Here is a 27,214-nt window from a genome sequence, read left to right as displayed (position 1 = left end):
ACAGCCAATTAGTAAGGTTTGTCTCCTAAACAAAACAAGCCAATTTGTTACTAGTACAGCACACCGGTGTGTTGGAAAGTAACCAAAAAGAATCTGGCTGTTGCCTGATGATGCTAGTTGTAATTACTGGCGATACTTTGTACTTGAATTGTAAATGTTGTGGATTTACTCTCCAACATACCGGTGTGCTGTACTAGTAATGAATTGACACGTTTTTTTTACGTTACTAATTGGCTGTGTCGGGTGGTGGCGGGTTTAACGACACATTTATATTTGCGCTATTCTAACCCAAAAAAAGGCCTCTATTATGGGAAGCGAGGGATGTTGATGAATTGAGGGAGAGGCCTTCATCCACCAGCGGCTGTCCAGCTGATGACCGATGACGACGTTGGGAGATTGAGAGAGTAAAGTGCAGGCAGTTGCGACGCTGCTGGGCAAGAGATTAACAACGGCAGGGAGCGACGGGGTGTGACTTCAAAGGAGGACGGCGATTCAAAAGCAGATGGGGAAGTTTCGCGATTTCGCACGTGCATTTCGGACACCTTCGAACACGCGAGCCGTCGTTAGTTTAGTCGCATGGTGGCTCTTTACTTGGACGTCGAGCAGTTAGTATTGAAACTCAGGTGGGAATAATTTGTCCATCTTTGTGGATCGAGGAGAAAATTGCTCGTAAAATTTACCACGGTGTCGAACGCACTGGGACTTCCTCGGACGTTCTGACTTTTTTTTATCCACGCTCCCATGGCGATGATGCACTCAGTTTCTGGTAGGTGTGTCAAACCACTGACTCCTGTAAATAATCTATACTTTTTCAAAAAAATAATATTATTCACCTTCAAAATGACACCACGTGTAATGAGGATAATTCATTACTCCTGGAACTGCTCAGACACGGACCCAGGCTTTGGTTCCTGGCCTGCTCAACACGAGGTTTTTTTAACCTACGTAACTTTACCGAAAAAATCCAAAGAGTATGGATCCTTGCAGTCACGAAAACTTCAAATCTAGAACGAGGTTGAAGATCTGCCATGAGAATAAAAAAGTTTTCGAGTCACCTTTTGGGAATGCCGCTGACATGCTTGGGTGATATATGCATGGCACTGCGACTTTGTCACACATTCTCGCTCAATGAGAGTATTTCATTTGTGGTACGTGGGACGTGCATTCCAGTGACATAATCGCAGTTGTAACTTCAGTAAAGTCTCTTGTTCGTACGTTGAGCTGCTTGAGCCAGTTAATTACGTCAGGGGAAGTGGAGTGGCTTTAACGCTGTTATGTCTCCTTCGTATTCTCTTGCGTGACATAACCAGTGTTGCAGATCTTCAGGGTTCTTTCGGTAAAGTCACGTAGAAGGGAAATAATAAAATAATAATAAAAAACATAATACAATAATTCTCACGACGTTTCGGCCACAACGCAAGCAGCCGTCCTCAGGTGAAGAACAGGTCAGACGCTGTCTTCCCGACAGACCTGTTCTTCACCCGAGGACGGCTGCTTGCGTTGTGGCCGAAACGTCGTGAGAATTATTTTATTATGTTTTATTTGTATTATTTCATTATTTCCCTTCTACGTGACTTTTCCCGAAAGAACCAAGAAGATGAATCCCTGCAGTCACGAAAGCTTTAAATCGAAATTTAGAGTTGCAGAGTTGTAGATGAAATTAAAAGTATTTTTTATTTCTTTTATTTAATCGTTATCATGAACTAAACTTTTTAAAACTCACGTTGGTCAGCCCGGGAAATACGGTACACTCGGCCAAATTACGAATCGACAAGGTTTATTAAGCTGTTGTATTCTTTTTATTTTGCATCTCCCCTTAAAGGGAAACTCTGCAAGCCCCATACCCCTCAGTGAGACCGGTAAGGAGCTGTCGTGTTACATAATGGTATACTGTACAGCGTGTCCCCTGACCTGTTTAGGGAGTTCTAGTTTAGGGAGTCTACGGGGAACGCCGACCCTACATTAAGCGCTGCCCGAAATAAAAAAACAAAAAAAATAAAAATATTATCGTCTCGTATAGTATTTGTGATTGCTCTGGTGACTCACGTAGACGTCCCGTGTAGCGTTTGCATGGCGTTGTGGAGTTAACTTGCAGTGTGGATAGGCAGCAGCTCATCCGTTTTCTGAACAAAGTTGTGGTAAACATTTTTCACCATCTATTTTCGCCATTGCCGGGGGGGGTGGGGGGCCCTGTGTGAATACTGTACCGTGAAGGATACGCGGAAGGAGACCCGTGCTTTGCGTGTGATTTTCACGTGGAAATTAACCGAACATCCAATTGGCAGTCACTTTGCTGGGTGAAAGCCCCCACCGACCGTGTCAGTTGTAAGGGTTTGTTAGACCATACTTCACGACGCTGTTGACTGGGTTAGTGAAGGGGGGCGGTGAATGGGGGGGGGGGCACTTAGGACCGGCTTGGTTATCACTGGGTTGGTAATTATCACTCGCTACTGATGTCAGCTGTAGTTGGGAATTGATTATAGCGCGGTGCATGAGGCATGTAATAGGTGTGGAACAATGCATCAATTTGTTGATTGGACATCGATTCTAAAGCTCACAGCACATGCATCTAATCTCGTGTGTGTGTAAGAAATTATGTTTTTTTTGAATTCGTGAATGCATTTGAATGAGTCGTACCACCTCAGCAGCCTCTAGGAGCACGACCACTGACTGCCGTGTAAAAAAATAGCAATCGGTTATCGAATGCAAAGCGTAACCCTGCATCACAACGATTCTGAATTGTTGCCAATTTCGGGACACACTGACCCGCTCATTATTTGTTTTACATCTCGTGTTTGAATTGTTTTTATTCCAGAAAAAAATTACTAAATCTTGCACAGCACTGTAATAATTAAATACGAATAGAGCAGTGGAAATGCGTGGGTAGGTGATGGTGTGCGTGAATGGGACCAGTATTGCTGTATTTAATTAAATGTAGGGTAGCGAATGATACAGTTCCCCAAAGCCACGCTCACCCAAGGTCACATTCACCTGAACTGTTTAGTATTTCAGAGTTGTTTTTACAGTTGAGGTATGTATGTAGCGTGTGTGCATGTGTGGAGTGGTAGGGGAGCACTGGTATATTGTTAATGCACTTTGCTACAAACCCGGCGAACAGAGTTCCATTCCGGCTGATGATCAACACCAGTGAAGAATATCTGAACCGGTCTCCCGTAGGTAGACTGAGCCTTAAATGAGTACCTGGTGCGATGTGTAAATATCACCACTGGGGAGACAAAGGTGGCTGGGGCGTTGTTCTGGCCACCCACCCCCTCGTGTGCTGTCCCATTTAGTGGATAATCGCAGAAATTTAGTGAAACTCCCTTCCCGTGCCTGTCAAGGAAGTGCCATACCCTGGCTCGCCAGGAGAAGACGGTACAGCAAGTGGGCTAATCTCCATCTGTTTGCAACTGGACGAGGAATGATGCCCAATAATAATTTGTAACCGCGCGTTGCGGACCCAGTGCTGACGCATGGATACTAAGATTTCCAGGCCGCAATTGGTAAATTGGTATGCAAATAATAAACCTTGTACACATGGTTGGAAAGTCCGCGGTTGGTGGAGGATTTCTGTATTATAATTTTATGGTGGGTGTGCAGTGTTTGTTGGCAGCATATGTACTGCATCTATGCCTTGTGTGTTTGTAATTTTGTGTATTGCTCAACGTAATAACCGTTCATGAAGTGCCAATGATGAAACCAACTCTGTGCACCAGTCACGTAATATCACAGTTCATTTAAACCATACCGAGTCTCACTGTAAGATAGGGGAATATCACAAACGCTTCAATACAATTTCAGATGCTGTCTACTCGACAGACCTGTTCTTCACCTGAGGACGGCTGCTTGCGTTGTGGCCGAAACGTCGTGAGAATTATTTTATTATGTTTTATTTTTATTATTTTATTATTTCCATTCTACGTGACTTTACCGAAAGAACCAAGAAGATGAATTCTAGGGACATTGGGTCAACGGGCATCTTGAGCACCGACTAACAAGCGTAGAGGTGGCGTCCACCTTCATTGGCCACTCTGAGCTAGTGGAGGAAATTCCACCTTCTGTGACACGGCTCAGTATCTATAGGACAACTAGAAAAAAAGTAGTCCCCATTTTATCGACATTGGAAGGATGATGTGCTGAATTTGATCCGCTGTCAGGATTTGAATCCATCACCCTGACTACAGCTGATTATTATACTACTTGAAAGCGAAGGTCAACAGGTCATCACAATCAAGACTGTTGGTGCCACTGCACCTCGCCATCACTCCCTTCCTTCTGCCAGATCTTGCAGCTGTTGTTGTCAATACCCAGACCTCTAAGGCTCGCTCTTTAATTGTCCCACCATCTGGCTTTAGGCCTTTTGAGTGACTGGGATACTTGTACATTCTAATGATGTTCTCGAAGGCCTAGAGAGCAAAACATTGGAATAAATATTGTCGAGTTGATGCCTATAACTGTGAAAAAATTTGAACGTACATCCTTGTTTTAGTGTCTGCAAAATCTTATGAAACGAGAGTAAACTTTTAGGTGTAAACTTTCAGTCTATGGAAGTTGGTATCTGGATGTTTTTAAGGATCCTGACTTCAAAGGTAGCTCTCGATTTGCTTCGACAACTCAATATTTATTTTGCTTGTGCTTTAAGTCAGTGACACAAAGCCTGATCGACGACAGGCGAAGGCCAACATCAGTTATACCCAGCACCAGAGGTGTGGACTCGAGTCATGCGACTTGGACTCGAGTCAGACTCGAGTCATGATTTTGATGACTTCAGACTCGACTTGGACTTGCCTCATCTTTGTATCGACTTGACTCGGGACTCGAGAGCAAAGACTTGAGACTTACTTGTGACTTGCACAACAATGACTTTGTCCCACCTCAGAGGTGTGGACTCGAGTCATGCGACTTGGACTCGAGTCAGACTCGAGTCATGATTTTGATGACTTCAGACTCGACTTGGACTTGCCTCATCTTTGACTCGACTTGACTCGGGACTCGAGAGCAAAGACTTGAGACTTACTTGTGACTTGCACAACAATGACTTTGTCCCACCTCAGAGGTGTGGACTCGAGTCATGCGACTTGGACTCGAGTCAGACTCGAGTCATGATTTTGATGACTTCAGACTCGACTTGGACTTGCCTCATCTTTGACTCGACTTGACTCGGGACTCGAGAGCAAAGACTTGAGACTTACTTGTGACTTGCATAACAATGACTTTGTCCCACCTCTGCCCAGCACTAACACTTCTACTCTCTGCCTTCGCCAATTCACACGAACCAGCGTGGTGAGGCTGGTTTGTGTGAATTGTCAGACGACACCCACCATCCGCACGTAGTGGGGAGGCAATTATCCAGCAGTGTATTGACAACAATTGCTGGATTTGTGTCTCAAGTGATCGAAGGGCTGTGCATATCAGTAAAGTTTAGGCCAAACAGACTGTTGACACAATTGCTGTTAGCGAGCACCTATTAAGGCCGGCATTGCACACGAGGGGATGGGTGGCTAGCACCTTACCCGGCCACGTTTTTCTCTCCAGTGGTGATGTTTACACATTTCACCAGGTGCTCGTTTGAGGCTGAGTCGACCTAGGGGAGGCCCTAGACCAGTTCAGATAATCGTCACCGGTGTTGCCCCTGTGCGGGTATCGAACTCGGGTTACTGGGATTGTAGCGCAGCATGCTAACTGCTGCACTACCGCTCCCCACATATCGGTACAAAAAGACAAAGATACCCCGTGTAGCCTTGACAGACTGTTAGGGCAAGTGCAGTTAGCGAACACCTATGAAGGCTGGCACAGTACACAAGGGGGTGGGTGGCCAACACCACGCCCGACCGCCTTTTTCTCCCCAGTGGCAATGTTTACACATCGCACCAGGTGCTCATTTGAGGCTGAGTCGACCTAGGGGAGGCCCTAGACCAGTTCAGATAATCTTCACCGGTGTTGGCCGTGAGCGAGAATCGAATTCTCGTCGGGTTTGTAGCGCAGCGCGCTAATTACTGTGCCACCGCCGCCGCATATCTGTAGACATATCTGCACACACCCGCACACATGCGCTGCGTTCGTGTGTCACGTAATGATCAGTACGCACGGCCGCGTTGGGGCGTGTTGTACCTGCTCGCTAGGCCCCCCCACACTCCTCCCATGAAAAACACTGGGCTTCAGTGCCAGCACGGCGAGTGCTTGCTTGCCCACCTGCTCCCGCCAGAGTACGGAACGCTCCTCACTCTGAGTTTCTGTGCCGCCGGTGGTCGTGGTGGTTGTGGCAGGCGGAGTTGGCGGTAGTGGCGTAGCATTCATTCCAGAGTCTCTGTGTGCGTGCGTGTGTGCGCGTGTGTATTTGAAAGAGAGTGAGAGGGAGAGAGGGCGCACATGCTCACTGCTGTTGCAGTCTACTCGCATAGCAGCCCTTCCTTCAGGAGTGCAACGTAAGTTGTATTTATAATGCCGCGCTTTAATGTTCATTGTGCGATGTTTGTGTGGTGTGCATTAGCTGCCGTGTGTTCTATCAGGTGGAATGTGGTACTACTTGTGTGTTTATGCTGCTTCGTTGAAGTGAATATCTTGAGTGCGAGTGAGATGCACTTGTTAGTTAGCATAACCGAGCGTGATCAATGAAACAACAGAAATGTAACTTACTATACGTATGAACAGAATTGTATATGCACGCTGCGTACAAGGCACAGGGTTACTTTAACAGGTTAATTATAGTGCACATATACACTAGTTAGCAGGTTAATTATAAATAATACGAGGTTGTTTTTCTCGAGCCCGAGAGGAAAGAAAGGTCTCAACATTTTGCTAATCCGCGCTTATTTGGAAAACAAAAGTGCGTATGTGTACGCATTCGCACATTTGAAAGTGTGACCTCGGCTGCGATCGAGTCATCTGGAAACCATAAAGGACACGCAGATTGAATCATCCTCGTTAAATGGCAGACCGCACGTAACGTTGCTCCGCTAACGGCCGGATGCCGAGAGCACATTACAGAAAAAATCCCATTGACGCCACGCAGGAGGTCTCGCGCCGGCGTGCGGTTAACGGCGAAGCGCTGAGGGATAGATCATTCTCAGTCGCGTAGAAGGAAAACAAGAAAACAAGAGACGGTGGGGTAAAAAAAAATCCAAAATAAAGTGGTTATTCAAGCATTGCAGACATACCTTTTTTTCTGCCCACCCCCCCCCCCTTGGCTTCCCACCACACAGAAAATAAATAAATAAAGATGCCCGCTTGGAAGGAACACCCTGTTTTCAAAGGGATGGCCAATAAAGGCGTACGAAGGCCAACAAAAGTGCACTTGTAGTCGTGCAGTGTAGGCCGCCCCGCCGTCACGCGCAGGAAATTCTCGGCCCGCTCGGTCCTCTTGTTGATGTCATGGCTGGCGGTGAGTACGCGTCCAATGTGCATTAATAGTCGGGAGCAATTTTACGGGCAGATTTGCCCACGTGGGATGTTTAAACAGCTCCCTGAGGGGGGGGGGTGGGGATGAGGGGGAGCCTGGAGAGCGAGAGAGATGGTGGCAGCTCATTGCAGGGAAGCTACGAGCGGGTGTAGTGGCGCGCGATTGAACAAGTGCTCATTGTCAAGGGCAGGAAAGTTGGCTGGAGAGATTATGTTGACCGAGAATCGATAAGCTCGGGCAGTAGAACAGTAACCAAATAATTTACCCACAATAGTCGAGGCTTGTCAGTCGTGTTTTTTTTTAATTCCTATTAATGTTTGTCAAACCCTGTCTTTTTTTAACATTCCTTTTTTGTTTTCAACCAGGCACGGCAGTTGACTTGTTTACGCTGTAATTCATGAAGGACATAAATTAATAGCTTGCCAAAGAACAAAACGTTTTTCTGAAAGTCATTTCATTTTGTTTCGACAACTCAATGGTGTACGACCGCACCGATGAAGACACGGACTCGCCTGTCGTCCGTCAATAAGCGGGGGTGACAACAGATGGAGTCGCGGTGGCTGGACCAACAAGCCGTGCCCTACACCCTCAAGATGTCGTCCGTGCAGCGTTTCGGAAGTGTCCTCGTGGAGAGAAGCCCCATGGGCCCCGTGCACTACAGCCCTGCTGGCCTACAGGACGTGCAACCGCCCGCCGCCGGCCACCGCCGTCCAAGCACTGAGCCCACAGCTGCCCCATTGCACAGCTTGCCTCGCTATGGCGAAACGGCGGGGAGGAGGAATGGATTACCGCACCATCGCTCCTGGGCCTCTTCAGACGGCGATCATCACGCAGGAACCCAACAACAGTGTCAGCAGCAGCCGCAGCAGAATCTTGATCAGCAGCATCATCAACAACAGCAGCTCTCTCAGCATCACCATGACCATCACGGTCTCCATCATAATAATAATCATCACCATCAACACGTTGGTCCCCATGCAGCGCCACAGAAAAACACCATCATTAACTTGGCAAGTGGAAAGGCCAAGGAGGTTTCTGGGGATTGGTCCAAGGTGGCAGCATTGTCTCCGTCCACTGGTAGCGGTGTTGGCGGTGGACTCAGCAGTGGAGGTGGTGGAAGCGGTGGTGGTGGTGGTGGCCACCAGCCAGCATCGGCCACAAATCCGCCAGGTGTAGTGATGCGCAGGGCAGGCGGCCGCAAGGTGAAGGCGGAAACGGGCAGCCAGCGTGAGAGTCAGCTGTTCGCGATGGAACTCGCAGAGCTTATGTCCAGCGCCACGGCAAACTCGGAGACGCGCGATCTCGGCCTCCCGGGCCTCCCGCTAGGCGGTCTCCTGACGCCGGCCGACGTGGAGGGCCTTCTGAAGCGGGCGTACGGACGCGAGGGCATTGAGTCGTGCCTCCACATCCTGTTGCGCTGCTCTGAGGACCTAAAGCAGTGCACCGAGATTATCCGCAGGAGCATCCGACAGCGGAAGAGCTCGCCCAACGGCGGCGGCAGCGGCACTGACGAAGACGCCGAGACTCAGTACCGGCAGCTCGTGTCGCAGCTGTCGATGCACTTGAGAAAGCTGCCGACCCCGCAGGAGGGCTTGGATGGACCTCGGCAAGAGGCGCTCGCCGACTTCCTGCAGAGCCTCTGTGAGCTGCAGGGGGTGGCGGAGCATGGGGGCGAGCGGCCGCCCCGATACGAGGATGTCGTGGGGCCTGTGATCCCGGACGCTGTTGGCGGCGCTAAAGCTGGGGGCCACCTCGAAGGGCAGTCGGATGATGAGCGTGTCGCCGCTGCCAGATCGCCGGTTAGTGACGTCCTCTCGGGTTCGGTGCCCGTGCAAGTTCGGCGGGTCTTACCAGAAGAGGGGGTCGGATGTACGGAGGCCTTGCATATCGTGGAAGAACGAGAAGATGTTGGCGTGAGCACCAAGTCTTCTCTTCCAACTGCCGCTCAGGGCCAAAGTCTCTTTCTCTCATCAGACAAACAGTTGCAAAGGCCACGATATGTGTATGCACCTTGGGTTTCTAGACAATGGAACTTGGAAGCAGTGGGGTCTCCTTCGCAGGTCATCGGTAAGCAGGGCCTAGTACAGGATTTTCCTAGAGCCGGGCAATTCACCCGTGATGGCGTGAGTGGGGTGACCCTTCCGGAGACAGGTGCGGTAGTGGCGCATCGTACGGGCGTGCAGCGTCCTTCAGTGATCGTCAGCCACCGAGGAAACCGTCCGGGAGAGCGGCATGTGGAGACATCCCCAAGCCACGAGGAGGAGATGATGGATCTCGAAAGGTTAATCAATGAGTTGGAGGAATTCTCTCGCAGCGCGGGTTGCGCAGATAACGGCGGCAGCGAGGACACGGCGACGCGGCAACATTCGACAATGGCACCCAGCGCCTCAACCGGGACGGTGATCTCAACAAGCGGACTCCGCTCCGACAAAGAGGCTGTAGATCGAGAGAATCGGGTTCAACATCGGGTTATTGGACCGGCTCGTTCTGCAACACCAGATTCTCCGCTCGTTGACGGTGTCAAGCAGTCGTATCGGATCGAATCGCTCGCCAACAGATGGGGCGCCGGGAGACATGGAGCTGATCAGGTGGTGCTCAGTCAGTCGCCGAGGGTGCTGAAGGTATTTCAATCGCGTGCCGTGCGTTAAGTGGTCCGCGAAACACTCCGACACATCTTAATTTGCCTTGTCCTAGGCCTTCATTGCAAGAGGCAGTTGTTCAAGTGAGCTCTCAAGCCCGGTTGTAAATAAAACTTAACGTGTGTATACGAATTGGCCTCAACAGGCTCCACTGAACGTGAGATGTATTTATAATTTCTCATTGTAAATTGTATCTATTTCCCCCACCCAGTTGGGTGGCGCAGTGATCGCAAGCTCACAACTGCAAGTCGTAAAAAGCGTCCTTTTAAATCCCATTCAGTAACCAAAGTAGCCCATCATTCTTCCAGGGTTCACGAATTTAATACCGCGCGGTGGGAAGTCAACAGTTGTTTCCTATGGAGTGACTCAGCCCCCATCATAGGAATGTGGAATTTACACCACTGAGTCAGGGATATAAACAGCAGCCGAGTACTACCCCACGCTCGCTTGAGCGAGCTGAAGCTTAACGTTTAAAAATGAAGTCTATAATCAAATTTTTTTCGGTGCCTTCTTTCCACCATTAATTTCAACGTTTTTAAATCGCCACCCTTTTTAAATGGCAGTCTACAGCTACAAGAATATATCAACTGCACTTCTTCCCCCCTCGCTCGAACCCTGAGCCTACTCAATGCATGTCTCTTCGAAAGCAGTGTTTTTGATTAACATTAACAAATCTGGCTGTCGCCTCATGAAGCTAGTTGTAATTACTGGCGAAACGTCGTACTCAAATTGGAAACGTTGTGGCTTTGCTCTCCAACACACCGGTGTGCTGTACTAGTAACGAATTGGCATGTTCTGTTTACGTGACAAACCTTACTAATTGGCTGTGTCGGGTGGTGGCCGGTTTAACGACACATATATTTACACGATCTAACCCAAAATACCTGTATTATGGATCGTGTTTTCGGTTTGCACTTGCACACCAATACCAGTGCAGTTCCTTACATTTGACTTGATCCGGTATGCATGCAGTACTTTATGAATGAGTAACTAACCGAGGCATCTTATGTTTTCCACCGGCTAGAGTAATAAAACTATGTTCTTGTAGAGGGGGGTGTGGTATTCACAATTTAGTCCAGTGGAATTAGGACTTCTCTTTAAGATGTAACCTCTTCTTTGTGGGCATAGAGTGACTGACGGATTTATTGGATATATTTTTCTGGTGGTCCACAATTCTAAAATATGTATTTTGTGGTGTTTAGTTGCTATTGAGTAAAAAAAAATTGATATTTTAATGTAAGAGTTATCTCGTCTTTATGGTCATGTACACCATGACCAAACAGGCACTCCTAAATCTTTGCAACAAAATCACAATACCAGGGAGTCTTTTTGCGGTTGTTCGGCTTTTATAAATACGGAAGTGAAAATGAACGGAATGATAACATGAAAAATGCAAGCCCTGTGACGCCATTATCAGAGCATGCCACACACATTCGGCAGGTCGCGAATTCAACTCTCGCTTCTTAAAACGAGTTCTCGCCTGTGGGAAGACGGTAGTGGTTTTCCTCTGCTGTGGCTCACTCCGGAGACCGAGATCACCCCAGCTTAAAGGGCGCTTTTTGAGAAACATCATGATTATGATTGCCTATTCTTGTAAGTGTTAGAATCCGTACCAGCTTTGGAGTTGTCTCGCCGCTGCGGGTCGTGGACCCAGGGTGCCAGCACAGATCGCGCGGTCTCACAATGCCGAGTAGAATTAACACAATGCATTGTTTTCATTTGCATTGTTCCATTTTTAAATGTTCTCGTAATACTTAAACATAAATTGCATTATGCAATGTTGGATTTTTTTTTCTGCTTAATGATGGATCTTTTTTCCGTTTTAATAAACCCCCCACTTCGATCCATCACAACTATGGATCTTGTGGACCGATGTTTTCTAACATCGTAGGCTGATGGCTGGGCGGTGCTGGTGGCTATGCATGTGGCCTGTAATCCAGCACTGAGATCGAGGGTTGGCGGATCACCGCACGAATGTTGTGAAACTCCCTTCCCGTGGGTGTTCAGGAGGTGCCATACCTCTTCTTGGTTCTTTCGGTAAAGTCACGTAGAAGGGAAGTAATAAAATAATAAAAATAACACATAATAAATAATTCTCACGTTTCGGCCACAACGCAAGCAGCCGTTGTGACCGAAACGTCGTGAAAATTGTTTTATTATGTTTTATTTTTATTATTTTATTACTTCCCTTCTACGTGACTTTACCGAAAGAACCAAGAAGATGAATCCCTGCAGTCACGAAAGCTTTAAATCGAAAAAAGAGGTGCCATACCGTCGCTCGCCAGGAGGAGGCGGTACAGCAAGTGGACTAATCTCCATCTGTATCCAACTATACGGGGAAAGATGCCTAATTAGTCTGTTTAAAGATAAGTCCGTGGTTCTCTATATGAGTTTGTTTTGCTGTCCTTACACCCAGTTTTCCTTCATGATTCAACATGAGCCTTCTCTTGCCTGGTTATAAACGACGGTGATCTAGCCGTGTGGTATTTTTCCCAGTAATAATTTCTCTAGTGTTATGTAATGGCAGGCTGGAACGCATACATTCTGACAAAGCCTGCCGTATGTGTGCTAAGTTGTTATTATCACTCTTGCTTGGTGCTCTGTAGTCTAATTGCTTTGCCACTAATCCAGAGTGTCTGCTAATCTGCATGCGCTTGTTGTGATTTATTTAAGATCGCAGTCCGATGACCATTAATATACACACTTTGGGGTTGTTATATTAGTGCCGTACACATAGACTGTGACACAGTGGTTAGCACGATGCCCTGTGAACCCGGGTACTGGAGTTTGATTCCTGGCCATGGCTAAAATCAGTTTTGAGCCTTCCACGACATCAACTTGCACTCAACCAGCGCAGTGAAATATGGTCGAACAACCCCCGTGACTGACATGGTATGAAGAGGTCTTCTTCCAGCGGTGGATTGACAAAGGGCTCTAACGTATTATTATTCCGTATCTATGGGACCGGTGGTCAGTTAAAGACAACATTCCTCGTGTTTTTGTGTTAAGATTATAAGCTACGCTTCAGCGTGGCGTCATGGTCCGCTCGTGACATCACTGTGACATCGCTGCTCTCTTACGTCTAGATTGGGTGTCAATGCAGCCGTGTTACCGGAGCTGTGTGATGGAGCAGCCCAGCCAAAACTTGAAAGTCTATTTCTCTTTAATGGAATAGCAAAGAGGCTCGACACGTTCGTCACTAACAACACGTGGCAATTAGAAAAAAGAAAAATGATGTAAGAATAGGCGACGTTTTGAGCAATGGCCCTTCTTCACAGCACAGAGAGAGGGCCAGCGAGGTGGACTGGTGCTTGTGCTCCGCTGCCAACGAACGCAGCGTCGCCCGATAATTTGTTTTATACATATTATGGGGTGACGCTCAACACTACCATTTGCTGGCCTTCCCACAGCCCCATTGCCTCTACCGCCTGGCAGGCTCTGGTGGTTAACCATACATCTATTAACCAGGTTAAACCCTGCTCGGATTCCGAGATCCGATTGAGATCGGGTGCATTCGAGGTGAATTGGTCAGAAGAAAAATTGTTGTCGCGCGTAGCATGAGCAACAAGGTAACGGAACAGAATTTGCATGGTGCATGCTTCGAGTTGCACAAAGAGACAGGAAGAGAGGAACACCATGGCTCAGAGGGCAAACACAAGTTAGTCATCACATTGATTGTGAAGAAAATTAAGTGGGATTGGGCAGGACACGCCGCTCGAAGGGACAAGTGATGGAGTGGCTGCCAAAGAGAGGAGCGTGTCTGAGAACACGTCCACCGTGGAGATAGAGCATGTATGTTTGTTAAAGTTATTTTGCACTGTACTTAGCCAACCGTGCTGATCGGAGGTGCGGGGGAAGGACAACAAAGTAAAAACGAAACATTTTTAATGAAATTCTTTTTATATCTTCAAGTTCAAGTATTAGGTATAGCCCTGTGAGCCATTTGGCTGTTGAATCGGGTTCAACCGCAACAAACAAAAAACAAAAACATGAACAAAAAACATCTTAAAGTGATAATTTGACTGAGTGCAAACAGAAAATCCAAGAAAAGACAGTAAAATAGTGCAGAAAAGCACCGTACACAAAAATGTGCAAAAATCCCAGTGGGATGCAAGTCAAACAACAACAACCACAAGACAACTTAGATTAAGGCCATCAGTCTAACTCTGTACTACAACAAACAAACATGGCCAAACCAAAAAACTTATCGAAAATCACCAAAATAAAGCCATGAAGCAAGTGTGCAGGTGCTTGATGATTTGTCGCATTTCAAGGTCATCGGAGACGGTGGCAGCTCGGTGAGGCCTGCATTTAGCAGTGGATAGGTCATTGATAAATACCAATGAGGTTTGCCTTCACAAGGGATCATCAGCAAAAGATACCCAATTACGTGCTGAGTATAATGGTGAATAAAATAACGAGAGGCTATAAATAGGCAAAATCTTTTTTTACTTCCAAAATAAAATAACACTTAAGTCCCATCAACCAGTGGGCCTACGTGAGCAAGGTACCCAGTTTCAACTTCTCTGATTGTCCACAGCAGGCCGTGGCCTGGTAAAGCGTGACTGCTCGGATGCCCGGTGTTGCAGGCAAGAGCACTCGTCTCTGATTAATTAGCGCGGTTGGTTATGTACGGTGCGAAAGAAGTTCACTATACGTATGTACATACATCATCATCAATTTACAATCAGGCAGCCGGAGGAGTCCAGTGCAGGCACGGTCACGAAGATGTCTTCTCGGGGCCTAAACGTGGCCCCATGGCCTTGTAGTGTCACCAGGAGATACAACAAGATGGTGACCAACCACATGGTTCCTCCTCCTCCTTCTCTCCTCCTCATCGTCTTCCTCCCTACACTTCTCCTCCTCCAGCAAAGAGCGTCTCTTTTCTGTCCGTTCTTCTCGAGCGCCTCGATCTTAGGAGCGGTGCTGCAATTCCCACTTCAGATTACCTTTCCATGAACCTGCAAGTCAACGGGGTCGGTCGGTCGGCATCCTTTGTTCAACCAAGACATTAATCAGTTGCCTGAACCATTGGGTGTTGAACGTTTTATATATTTAATATCGCACCTTCGATTCGCACGGTTGGCTACGTACGGTGCGAACCAAGTTCTACATACGTACGTACATATGTCTCACAACGAGAGGGCCGCGATGGTCATCCCGTGTGGCCAATGAAGGGCCTCTATTAGAGATTCAGTTAAGTGCAGCACAGCAGCATACTAAATCATTCATACCCTTTCTTGCAAGATTGTAGATAATCAACGTACAATAGGAGGCTTAAGTCCTACTTTATTTTGGGGATGGAATAATCCTTTATAGCTTACTTAGTTACATCCGTGTAATTTGATATTCCCTATGTCCCAACCCATAAACTTTCGTAAAACTGTATAACTATCTGCAACGAATTGTCGGATCTTGCTTGCCTCATTTCCTACCTCTTTTCGTTTCTCATGCTGTGCTGCCACACTGTGGCTTAAACATGCAATGTGCCACCCTGATTATACACTTGAAAGACAGAGGCTATGCAACCTAACGGGGCTGTTGTAGGGCTGATAGCGAGCACCTTTTAAAGCCAGCAGGGCGCACACGGGGTATTGTGGTGAGCACCGTTCATATCCAGCGGCTTTCACACTTCAGGAGGCCGAGTTGATTTAGTGGAGGCCCAGCACACAGGACAGGTTCAGGCACCAAGCGCCGTAGATGTTTTGGATCGTAGACATAAATCAAATCGGAATCGCTGGGATCGTTGCTCCTGTGTGTAAATCGCAGCTCCCACGTTCTCCCATAACTACACACAACAACCGCGATTCGCCACTCAGTGGCGAGGTTATGTGCACGTTAATGCCACGTGAAGTGTCGAATGCCCGCTAGCAGGAGGTCACGGGATCAGACCAAGGTGCCTCTCACACGTATGCACACACGCACGTGTGTACGCACACACACACTCAATTTCATCTTCACTAACCTGCTTCCGTTCCTCCGTTAAAACTATCCATTTCTCTTCCCTTGCCTACCCGACTGCTACTCTCTGCCCTGGCCTCTCAGCTACGGCCAGATCTACCCCCAACCCCTGTCACTACCCCCATCACTAACCCCATCACTAACCCTACCCCAACCCTTCCTTAACCACTCCCTCCTGTCATCCTAACTGTCACCATAGCTACACTAACCCCACTCTTTTATTTGAACTACCATCTAATGTACAACTTTATAATTATTATAAAGCGACTTTGACTAAGGCACTATAAATCCATGCACGATAATTCATATGCACGCACGCGGACGCTGACACATTTTTCAGATTCTATTACAGTGCTTTATATACGTTCCATACGTAACTGCTCATCTTGTGGCATTTTCGACATGTTTAGAACTATTTTTAGCCCGAAGAAATGTAATGGGCTTAGACACCTGCTGTGAAGGCGAGTGTAATACCCTGCTCAGCCGGTGTCTTTGCTGAATTCCACGATTGCTTTCCACAGCAGCTGTTCAGCAATAAATAAGAATTTAGTGCAACTTCTGTGAATGCCCTTCGCAAGCAATTAACTAGGTTCATTCACCACGTGAACGTGCCCTGCTTTGCTTCATGAGAGATTCTATAACTTTGGCGATATTTGTTTGTGGGTTGTGAAAATGTACCTTGCATTCCTGCAAGTTCCTACAAGAGGTTTTACCGCAGGCTTTTGGCAATTCCACTCAATACTTAGGGTCCAAGGATTAGTTTTATTGTTTGTTAAAATAGATTTTTATTTACAGAGATGGCCAGGTGGGGTGCAGAGCTCAGCATCGAACTGGCATCGTTCAAAACTTGTGTTTGAATCGGGGGAAGCCAGCCGTGATTGAAACTGGATTTTCGAGCGCAGTGAGTTGATGTCTCAGCTCCATCAACAAAGGCGGCGCTAAAAATGCCAACGTAATATTTTCTTCCGTGCTTCGTTATTAAATATCGATTTTTACTGCCGTGCAACAAACATTACTTTTTTGTAACAGGGTGGGTGTGAAAGTGCTGCCCCCCCCTCCTCGTGTGATTCAAAGGTCACCAAACGGGATGTCAGAAGTAGTTGTGTGATCTCCACTTCTGCGGAGCATTCTCTAACATGGGGGTTGCATACTTTGCGGGAGTTCCGAATGGATTTTTTTTCTCGTGACATGGAAATTAGAATACAATCGCCATAAAAATTGTGGAAAAGACAACAATCTAATAACATTTTATCAGACGATATTTATAAGCATCAATTTATGTCCATTTTCTTTGCATCCCACTGCAGATTCTATATTTATACCACTATTCTTTGGTTCTTTTGGTAAAGTAATGTATAAAGATAAAATAATAAATTAAATGATTTTTTAATCTTTATACGTGACTTTACCGAAAGAACCAAAGAATAATTCCTGCAGTCACGAAAGCTCCAAAATTAAGATTTATACCACTCTACAATCTGTAGAATCGTACCACCATAAATTCTGCACATTCATACCACGATACAATCTGTAAAGACAAACGGTGGTGGACCAACCTAGCAGAGCGATGCCTTCCGCCTCATGTGTACGGAACCTACGCTCAGCCGGTGTGGACCGGTTGCTGTGTGCGAGATCCATTCGGCTTCGGCCGGTAGAACGGAGCCCTTCATCTGAAGCCCCCGTGACCTGGAGCGGTCTCTGCCGACTGAAGCCCGCTCAGCCGTGGCTATCGGTGCTTTTTAAGACCGGTTTAAGAACATCTGATTTTCTCTTCTGTTGAGTTTAATTTACGTTACTTTTCCTCAGCGCCATCCGCGCTCCCGTCTCGCCCTCTTGCTGAACGTAGCCGAGCGTTACAAATCTTGGAATGATTGAGTCTCTTATAGATTCTGCGCATGCATACCACTGTACATTCTACAGGGGAGGGCAGTGTTGCTGCAGTGGTTAGCGCACAATAGAAATGAACCCGTTAACCTGAGTTCATTTACGGGCCATGGCTGACATCCGGAGCGAGTAATATCTGAAACGGTTCTGGGCACATACTTCATCAAATGAAGTATGGTCAAACAACCTTCAACGACAAAGACAACTTGAGGAGGCCTTCATCCAACAGTGGGTAGATCATGGCTGATGATAATAATGATGATGATCCAGGAGAGGATCACCAAGTCCTAAGATCATTTTCAGCAAGGTCCTGAATAGGGATATTTGGCAAATTCCACGTTCATCTACGTATGAACTTCTTTTGCACTCTACGTAGTCAACCGCGCTAATCGGAGGTGCAGAGGAAGGACAACAAACTAAACACAAAACGCAGTTCTAAAGAAATGAGTTTTCAATCTAGATTCTCTTTTTTAAATGACGTAAGCGAGAAAACCGACGTAGATATAAAAAACCCACCACTTACACGACAACATCAACGCTCGATTGGAACCGTGCGCACGAGTTCACGAACCCGCTTGCTGTGCTGCCACCGCCTGGCCACTTCGTACCACAGCGGGTGCTCGCGAGTTCAAAAAATAAATCCGCCCCGATCGACGCGACCTCCTTGTTCGCAGAGTGCGTGCGCCCCAGCGCGCCCGTTGGCTGCCGGCGTTTCTCCACCTCGTGCCCCCGATAGCAGCAGTGAGTGGTCGGCGTCTCCGAAGGGCCCTGCCTGACCGAACAGCTGCCCTCCCTCGCTGCTTAGACCCTGCTGTCGCTCAGCACGGCCCACACAGCCCCCCCCCCCACACAGCTGTCTCTCTCTCTCCCTTTTTCTGGCCCGCGAGTAAGTTTGTTTGGATTGCTCGGCATGTGTTTTTGCAGCACATTCTGGTGTCGCCCAAGGACTATTTTAGTTTCCTAGTTGTAGTGTTATTCTTATTGTTACTTTTATTGAAGCATCTCCTCTGCATCACGGCTTTTTTGCCGTCCCCCGTGGAACAATCCCCTCCATATTAGGACGTGGCGCATTTCACCCAAGTCACCCGGAATTTGCTCGGTGTCATCAGAGCTCGCGAGCGAAGCAGGTTTTGAGCCTGGTTATTAGAAGGGGAGTCGTTCAAGGCTACATGCTTCTGCACAATATAAAAGGCCTTGTTAACATACCCTGCAGTGTGGACACGGCCCTCGCCGCAAAGAGTTGTTTCTATTATCAAGTGTGGTGCTTGGATGGGTGACCACCAAGCATTGATGACAAGCTCGAGGCAGCTGCTGGGCTACTTAGTAGGCAGTTTCAGTTTTTCAGTTTCATTTATTAGGTATAGCCCTGTGAGCCATTCGGCTCTTGAATCGGGTGCAACCGCAACAAACAAAAAACAAAAACATGAACAAAAAAACATCTTAAAGTTCAAAGTGTATTTATTAGGTATATAGCCCTGTGAGCCATTCGGCTCTTGAATCGGGTGCAACCGCAACAAACAAAAAACAAAAACATGAACAAAAAAACATCTTAAAGTTCAAAGTGTATTTATTAGGTGTAGCCCTGTGAGCCATTCGGCTCTTGAATCGGGTGCAACCGCAACAAACAAAAAACAAAAACATGAACAAAAAAACATCTTAAAGTTCAAAGTGTATTTATTAGGTGCAGCCCTGTGAGCCATTCGGCTCTTGAATCGGGTGCAACCGCAACAAACAAAAAACAAAAACATGAACAAAAAAACATCTTAAAGTTCAAAGTGTATTTATTAGGTATATAGCCCTGTGAGCCATTCGGCTCTTGAATCGGGTGCAACCGCAACAAACAAAAAACAAAAACATGAACAAAAAAACATCTTAAAGTTCAAAGTGTATTTATTAGGTGTAGCCCTGTGAGCCATTCGGCTCTTGAATCGGGTGCAACCGCAACAAACAAAAAACAAAAACATGAACAAAAAAACATCTTAAAGTTCAAAGTGTATTTATTAGGTATATAGCCCTGTGAGCCATTCGGCTCTTGAATCGGGTGCAACCGCAACAAACAAAAAACAAAAACATGAACAAAAAAACATCTTAAAGTTCAAAGTGTATTTATTAGGTATATAGCCCTGTGAGCCATTCGGCTCTTGAATCGGGTGCAACCGCAACAAACAAAAAACAAAAACATGAACAAAAAAACATCTTAAAGTTCAAAGTGTATTTATTAGGTATAGAGCCCTGTGAGCCATTCGGCTCTTGAATCGGGTGCAACCGCAACAAACAAAAAACAAAAACATGAACAAAAAAACATCTTAAAGTTCAAAGTGTATTTATTAGGTATAGCCCTGTGAGCCATTCGGCTCTTGAATCGGGTGCAACCGCAACAAACAAAAACATGAACAAGAAACAGAGAGGGCAACACAACAAAATCCATTGTTGTACTGTATTATGCTCCCACATCTATGCTCCCCACCTTCAGCCCACACACTGACCGGATTTGACGAAGTTCAGTTTGAGGGGAGGCTCTCATCCAGCAGTGGAGTGACAAAAGGGATTTAAATACATCCTTACATGATTGAACTTGAAATGTGACTGACTCCCCCCCCCCCTCTTTCCCCCTTCATTCCCCAAATGAAATGGCATCTGACTCACGTACCACATCAATCTTCGGCCTTACACGTCCGCTTTGGCTGTCTGTCCGAGCCGCCTATCCCGCTATGCATCACTCACCTGTCGCGGAAGCTGTACACACCCCCACACCTGCCCTGTGGTCGGATCAATAAAAAATAATTTGCCAAAAAAAATTTAAATCCTTACACATGTATTAAGTATTCAAAGTAAATTTTGATTTAAAGCTTTCGTGACTGCAGGGATTCATATTCTTGGTTCTTTCGGAGAAGTCACGTAGAAGGGAAATAATATAAAACAATAAAAATTCTCACGACGTTTCGACTGCAACACAAGCAATCTTCATCAGGTGTGAAATCCACTGCAATTTTTTTTTCTTGCTGTGGATTTCACACCTGATGATGATGATTGCTTGTGTTGCAGTCGAAACGTCGTGAGAATTTTAATTTTTTATATTTATATTATTTTATTATTTCCCTTCTACGTGACTTTACCGAAAGAACCAAGAATATTCAAAGTAAGTTTACAGAACAGCACGAGGTAGGGGAAAACATTGGCACCCGTTGTTCAGTTCTGTCTGAAATGGCAAAGTAAAAATGTGGCGATTAGCTGTGACCACCGGCCTGCCGGATCCGCGGTACTGCGGACGCCTTGCAATCGGAAGGTTACGAGTTCTAATCCTGGTCGTGGGTTCACTCAGCCCAACATCCTTGTGAGGCCGATAAAAGCGAGTAGCCACTTTGTGGGTTACCCTGTAGAGGGACTTGCCAACCACCGCCACGAGGCTGCGGAATTTCCACCTCTCTCAGTGCCAGTGAACGGGGAAGGTGAGCAACAATGCGTCAGAATCAGAATCTTTATAAAGACCGAAGGAATCCGATGAGCTATGAAGCTCTTTATCCACCGATGTCGAGTAGGGGCGGGGTCATTCATTTGAGCGGGAACTCTCTTGGACTTTGGTGAACACCGAGAAATGACGGCGCATTTTCCATGCGCTTGGCGGCAGATGAAGGTGGGGGGGGAGGTGGAGCGGTGGAACTCGCTGCTCTTGGCTTTGCTGTCAAGGCTGGTAGCGTTTTCTGGTTTGGTGACCTCTGCGAAGAGAGAGAGAGAGGAGAAAAAAACGGGGTGAAGAATTTGACCCCCAGCGCAAAAAAGCTTTCGGGGAGTTCTTAAAGCGTGTTATGAAATGGCCGGCATGATTTGAGCAGTAAAAATAGACACAGAGCCGAGCTGCGTGCGTGTGTGCGTGCGTGTCCGCGCGTGTGCGAGAATGTGCGTGGAGCGGTGGCGCAGTGGTCGGCGCACTACGCCCATGAACCGAGAGGTCCGAGTTAGTTTCCAGGCCAAGTCTCGCTTGACTGGCGAGTGGAATCTGAACCTTTGCTTGGACTCCCCAAACCCCCTACGTTGACTCGGCCTGAGACGTTTCACCCGGCGTCGGTGGCAGACAAACACACAAACAGCGGCAGGGTGTCGTGGTGCCTGCCACACCACACCACACCGCCGTCGTGCGCTGCGGTGCCGGCCTTAACGGGTGCTCGCGGCCGAGAGCACTCGTCCCAGCAGTCTTCGCGCGAGATTTTTGCGCTCCAGTGGAATGGCCGAAATGCACCGCGCTCGTCGTTTGCAATGGAAACATTGGCTGGCACGGCGTCACCAAAAAAAAAATCATCACAGTTAGATTTGGACGTTGGCCAACGTCGTGCTAATTGGTCCATTTTCTTTCTCTCTTTGTGCGGTGCGCGCGCGTTTGTGTGCGCGTGAGCTTTGTTTCAATAACGCATTTCTAATGCGTTTGCGGAAAGTGGAATTAGCTGCGCAAGATGGAACAGCTGGAGATAAGACGAGAATCCAACGTTTGTGCCATTGCGCAATCTTGGCGGCAAAACTGCTTAAGTAACCCCCCGCTTAAAGTTTAGTGATTTTTTTTTTTACAATTATTTTAAATTTGCAAACGACGTCATTGACACGTGTGTGTGTATAATATAGACGTTTCGTTTGATATCGGATATTGTGTGTATGATATTTGCGTGTGAAATTTGCCAAAATATTTTTTGGATCGCTCTTACATAATGTGTACAGTATGTGTGTCATAAATTAAATCTACCAGAACGGTAAATCACCATATGTGGGGTCCTAAAATGTATATATAGAGATTTTTGTCGTTCCTAGCGAAGCCAAGCTAAATTAAGTTGGATCATTCCTTAGATTTTGCTTTCATGCGGTCATTCATAGCTGCGCGCAGACCATCAACGCGGCACTCCTGGTTTAATTGCAAGGGACTGAAATATGGATTTGAAGGCAGGATCTCAACAATGCTGACTTTCCATATTCATGAAAATCCCTCTCCCTCACTCGGCCGATGTGATTGGTCGGTATGGCAGCGTTGTTGCCACCAATGAAACCCACAATACCTCGCTGATCTCGCCTAGGAGCATCAGCCGTCACGCGAGCTGCGGTCATCCTCGCAGCGGCTTTTGGCTGGCCATCGAACAGAGACGGTCACGGCATCGAGCACCTTCAGAAGCGCTTCTGCGGCCGTCTGGAACGCTCTTCCGATATTAGGAAGCCATTGGAACTATGCACTTTTAAATCTAGATCGAAAACGAATTTCTTCAGAACTGCTTTTTGTGTTTAGTTTATTGTCCGTTCCCCGCACCTCTGATTAACACGGTTGGCTACGTACTCTGCGAAAGAAGTTCAACTTCCATACATACACTGGGGCACATTTCAATACGAAACGTATCACAGTCGAAGGTAAGACACGAGGTGAAAGACATGTCCTTCCGAAATTCTCACAGTGAGCAGTCCATCGTATCACGCCAGGGAATGGTCCTGGAAGATGATACAGCAGAACCACTGCAAAACGTACAACAAACACACCATGTTAATAATTCATTGCACCTTTTAATGGGTGGAGCAGTGTGCGGAGTGGTTGACGAGCACTGTGCTATGAACCTGACGTGCCTGAGTTAGACCACATGGCTAACGTCAGAGGTGAGTGATTTCTGAACTGGTCTAGACCCCGCCTCCCCTCATTCCCATTCACCAACCCTTACGAACCAGCATGGTGAAGTATGGCCAATACAACTCCCATGACTGACATCAGTGGATTTACAAAAGTGCTGAAAATCCACGTCAGGTTTTAGTTTGGTTTATGCAGTAGTCGTTTTAGTTGATCTTGCGAAAGTATTTCATTCATACTATAATGCTATTGTGTCACTGGTGAAGTTATTGAGTCGTTTAACTTGTCTCAAGTGACACGCATGGCTATGCGGAGCATGCTGAAACGAGAGCGGCTTCAATTCAAACGGAATTTACACATCCGCAATGCAGTCGGCCAAGGTGCAAACGTTTTTTTAACGCGAACGGCCGCGGCAATTTAAACGGCACCGTTAATTACGGGAAGTTTCCGCGTAGGAAATGTTTTCCCCCTTTGGGGGTTTTTTTTTGTCGGAGGGATATTTTTGGGACCCGCTCTGTGCTGCCTAAAGCGTGGTGTGCTGATAATGTCAGCTGATATTATTACAACAACTCGAAGCCGGCGTGGCAGGTGTGTGTGTCAGTGCATTTACGAAAATAACACTCTGCCCCCTCAGCCATCCCTCTCTCCCACCAACCAAAGACAAAAGACAAAGATCCCCCGTATAGCCTTACCAGACTGTCAGAGCAAGTGCTGTCAGTGAGCACTCACGAAGTCCGGCACGGTGTGCGAAGGGGTGGCTGGCCAGCACCACGCCAGTGGCGATGTTTACACACCGCGCCAGGTACTCATTTGAGGCCAAGTCAACTTGGGGGAGGCCCAGGACTGGTTCAGATAACCGTCACTGTTGTTGGCCGTGAGCGGGAATCGAAAGCTGGGTCGCTGGGTTCACAGAGCATCGTAGCGGCTTACCGCTACACCGCCGCTCTCCCATCCCACCACTATCACCACTACCACCAGCACCCTGCTGAAGTCCCCCCTTCAACGACTCGGGTCCCAGTCTCCTGGCACAACCCCAACAATCCCCACTCCAGCCAGCATAGGTTCGGGCTCTTGCGTTTTGTTTCGTATTTTCCCCAACGTGCTATCCCGATCGTGTTATTTGCGTCACTAGACGAAGAATCCGTCGGCAATCCTCGCAGAGCCGTGCAGCTGCCTGTGTTGGAGAACGGCGCCCCGGAAGTGGATATCACGAAACTAGTTAAGAGAGGCCTACTAGGAGGCAAAACTTTCCCGCCTACGCCGCCACGTGGGTTTGTGTTCGTTGCATGATTGTCAAACGTATATATTTAATTCGGAGAGCTGCAATTTAGTTAAATAAAGCACAGAACCAGATCTGCTTTGATGGTTTTTTTTTGCACAGTCATTGGTTGACTGGGTTGAGACCATCAACTTAACACACTTGAGAACCCGATTTCACCACAGTTGGTTAAAACCCGGAGTCAAACCCAGGACCTCAGTCATGCCACCGTAGCGCTCTAAACCTCTGAGCCACCCGACCACTTCTCAGGCGAGTGCAGTCCGATAACCACTGTGACACTGCCCCCATCATACATTTATTCATGTCTGCATATTTAATGTTTTTAATACTAAGTATGCTACAGATTTGAGTTTCGAGGAGTTCCATACGGCAAAGAGATGTTCTAAAACTCCTTCATGTCGTGATTTCGGGGGTACATCCCCGGAACTTATCAAGGAGTCACTTCAATAGGCCTCTACCTCGACACTGCTGTGCCATGTATCGGTCGTCTGACGTGTTAACGTGCGCTTACATCGGAGTCATTATCGCTAGGCTAAGCCGAGTGGCACAGCAAGAGATACTGAGCGAGTATCAGAGAGCGTGCAACAGTGTGTGTCTGGGCAAGGCAAAGAGAACGATTGGGAATTGTGCACCATTCCATCATCCGTCGTAGTGACTGATTGAACACTGTGGACATAGCTGTGGTTGGGAGGCATTACTAGTGGGGCGCTGTTAAAGATCGCGATACCATAAAGAGATTAATCAGATTTCACTTTCAGTCAGTACTTGTATATTCCACCAGCATTGAAATAAACTCCGTAAAGGAATATTGATATTATTTCTAAAGTTTTTTTTTTAAATAAATTATATAGAAATACTTTGTATGAACACTTGTAATTTACACTATGAGCCAGAAAGGGGAACATGTGGATCTGGCAACGAATGCAAATTGGGCTACAATGTTGTACTGGCTGTGAAGAAAAGTCAAAGTGTGCTTGGGTGGGATCACGTTGCTAGAAAGGATTTGTAAGCTGCTTGACAGGATGGCGATGGAAATGCAACCAAAGGAGAGAATGCACCCAGGAGGACCGACCACCGCAATTGAGATTGTGCGATGAGATCACATCCCGCGCTGGAGCGCGGCATGAGATTTCGGAGCTCGACGCTCGAGTCAAAGTTTCACGTCACCAACGCAATGGGCGTGATCGGCGGTGCTCGTCTCTACCGGCGGACCCGATCGAGTGTAGGGAATTCCACGTTACTGTGACAGGGACCATCTCGCCACGGTTGTGAGATGTGTTAACTGCCTCGCCCGGTGCACATGAGGTGGGTTCGATCCCTACCCTTACTCCTGTTGTATATTTGGAGTTCGCGTGTCTCTGGGTCCTCCGATTTAATTTTTTCCCCTCCACATTTAGAAACTTGCGTTTATTATTTGGGTTCTGTATATTTCCACCTGAGAAGCCACTTCTTTGGGGATGTCATTTGTGGCCAAATCACTTCTGAAATGGAGCCATACAGCTCGGTGGGCCTAACCTGGTAAAATACAAAACTAGTTTTAGTTTTTTTAGATGGAATAATAGCGTCACAGGACCATGAGGAGACTTGACAATAACACCGTGATGATGATTAAAATAAAATAAAGTATGTTGTGATTACGTTGGCGGTGGTGCACAAGCACAAACAACAACAAATGCAACGCATTCGTTGATAGCGCTGCCTTAAAAGGATAAATGTACAATAAGCAACGTTTCTGGCCTATTATAAGTTATTAATTTTCAAGGCCACACAGCGTTATTTTGAAACGAAATGTAACTTGGTGGTGGCTATGGTGACACAGCGGGTCTTGAAAATCCACTTCACAGCAGGTGGCACACTCCGCCTAATCTCTCCAAGAATAAAAGCGTCTGCCAGCTCCGACGCGCGTGGCGCGATGCTCATCGCTGTGCCGGTGATGGAATGGAAATTCCACATTCCCCCGAGGTTTCCCCCCCCTCCGCTGACCTGTCACCGAGTGATGGTCGTTTGCATCAACCTGGAAGGGATGATGCGTCGAGTGAGCCGCAATTGTGTTTTTCCAACTCTCGCAGCCTTCGGCTTTTGCACGTGGAGCAACCTTGCCACAGTGGCACATCTTTAGCCGCCCCTCCCAGCAAAACTTTAATTTATTTAGAACTGCCTTTTGCACGTTAGTTTGTTGTCCCCCCCCCGCACCTCCAATTAGCGTGATTGGTTATGTACGGTGCGAAAGAAGGCCTACATACATAGACTCACACAGAGACCCATAGACTCACACATAATTTAAATGTATAATACGCATTCCATCCTAGGATCCCAATGCGCAATGCATAACAAGGAAGAAACAAAAACAGAACCAGGGCCAACTGACCAAGCTAAAGAGGGAAGGCTACTTTAAAGAGATGGGTTTTCAAAGCAGACTCAAAGTTACCGACTGCGATTGCCTAATTTCAAGTGGCGTGGTG

The 27,214-nt window shown here is 47.1% G+C and overlaps 1 protein-coding gene across 4 annotated transcripts in view; it reads left to right on the top strand.

Annotated features, from left to right (window-relative positions):
• LOC144732589 (serine/threonine-protein phosphatase 2A regulatory subunit B'' subunit beta-like) overlaps positions 1 to 27,214 on the top strand; it is an 82,083-nt gene that overhangs the window by 14,295 nt on the left and 40,574 nt on the right. The window contains exons 1-2 of one of the 4 annotated variants that reach the window (XM_078614041.1): positions 1,570 to 6,425; positions 7,765 to 10,020. The exons of 2 other annotated variants lie outside the window; for them this stretch is intronic. In XM_078614041.1, coding sequence (XP_078470167.1) covers positions 7,945 to 10,020 — 2,076 coding nt within the window. In that variant the 5' untranslated portion in view covers positions 1,570 to 6,425; positions 7,765 to 7,944. Of the gene's footprint in view, positions 1 to 1,569; positions 6,426 to 7,501; positions 10,021 to 27,214 lie in introns of those variants that run through there. One more of the 4 variants, XM_078614042.1, reaches the window with a different exon arrangement.

This window comes from Lampetra planeri, chromosome 43 (genome assembly GCF_965212315.1).
Source record: "Lampetra planeri chromosome 43, kcLamPlan1.2.h2, whole genome shotgun sequence".
In the NCBI taxonomy this organism is placed as follows: Eukaryota; Metazoa; Chordata; class Hyperoartia; order Petromyzontiformes; family Petromyzontidae; genus Lampetra; species Lampetra planeri.
Note: the sequence above shows the minus strand (reverse complement) of the source record. Positions and strands in the feature narration are given on the sequence as shown.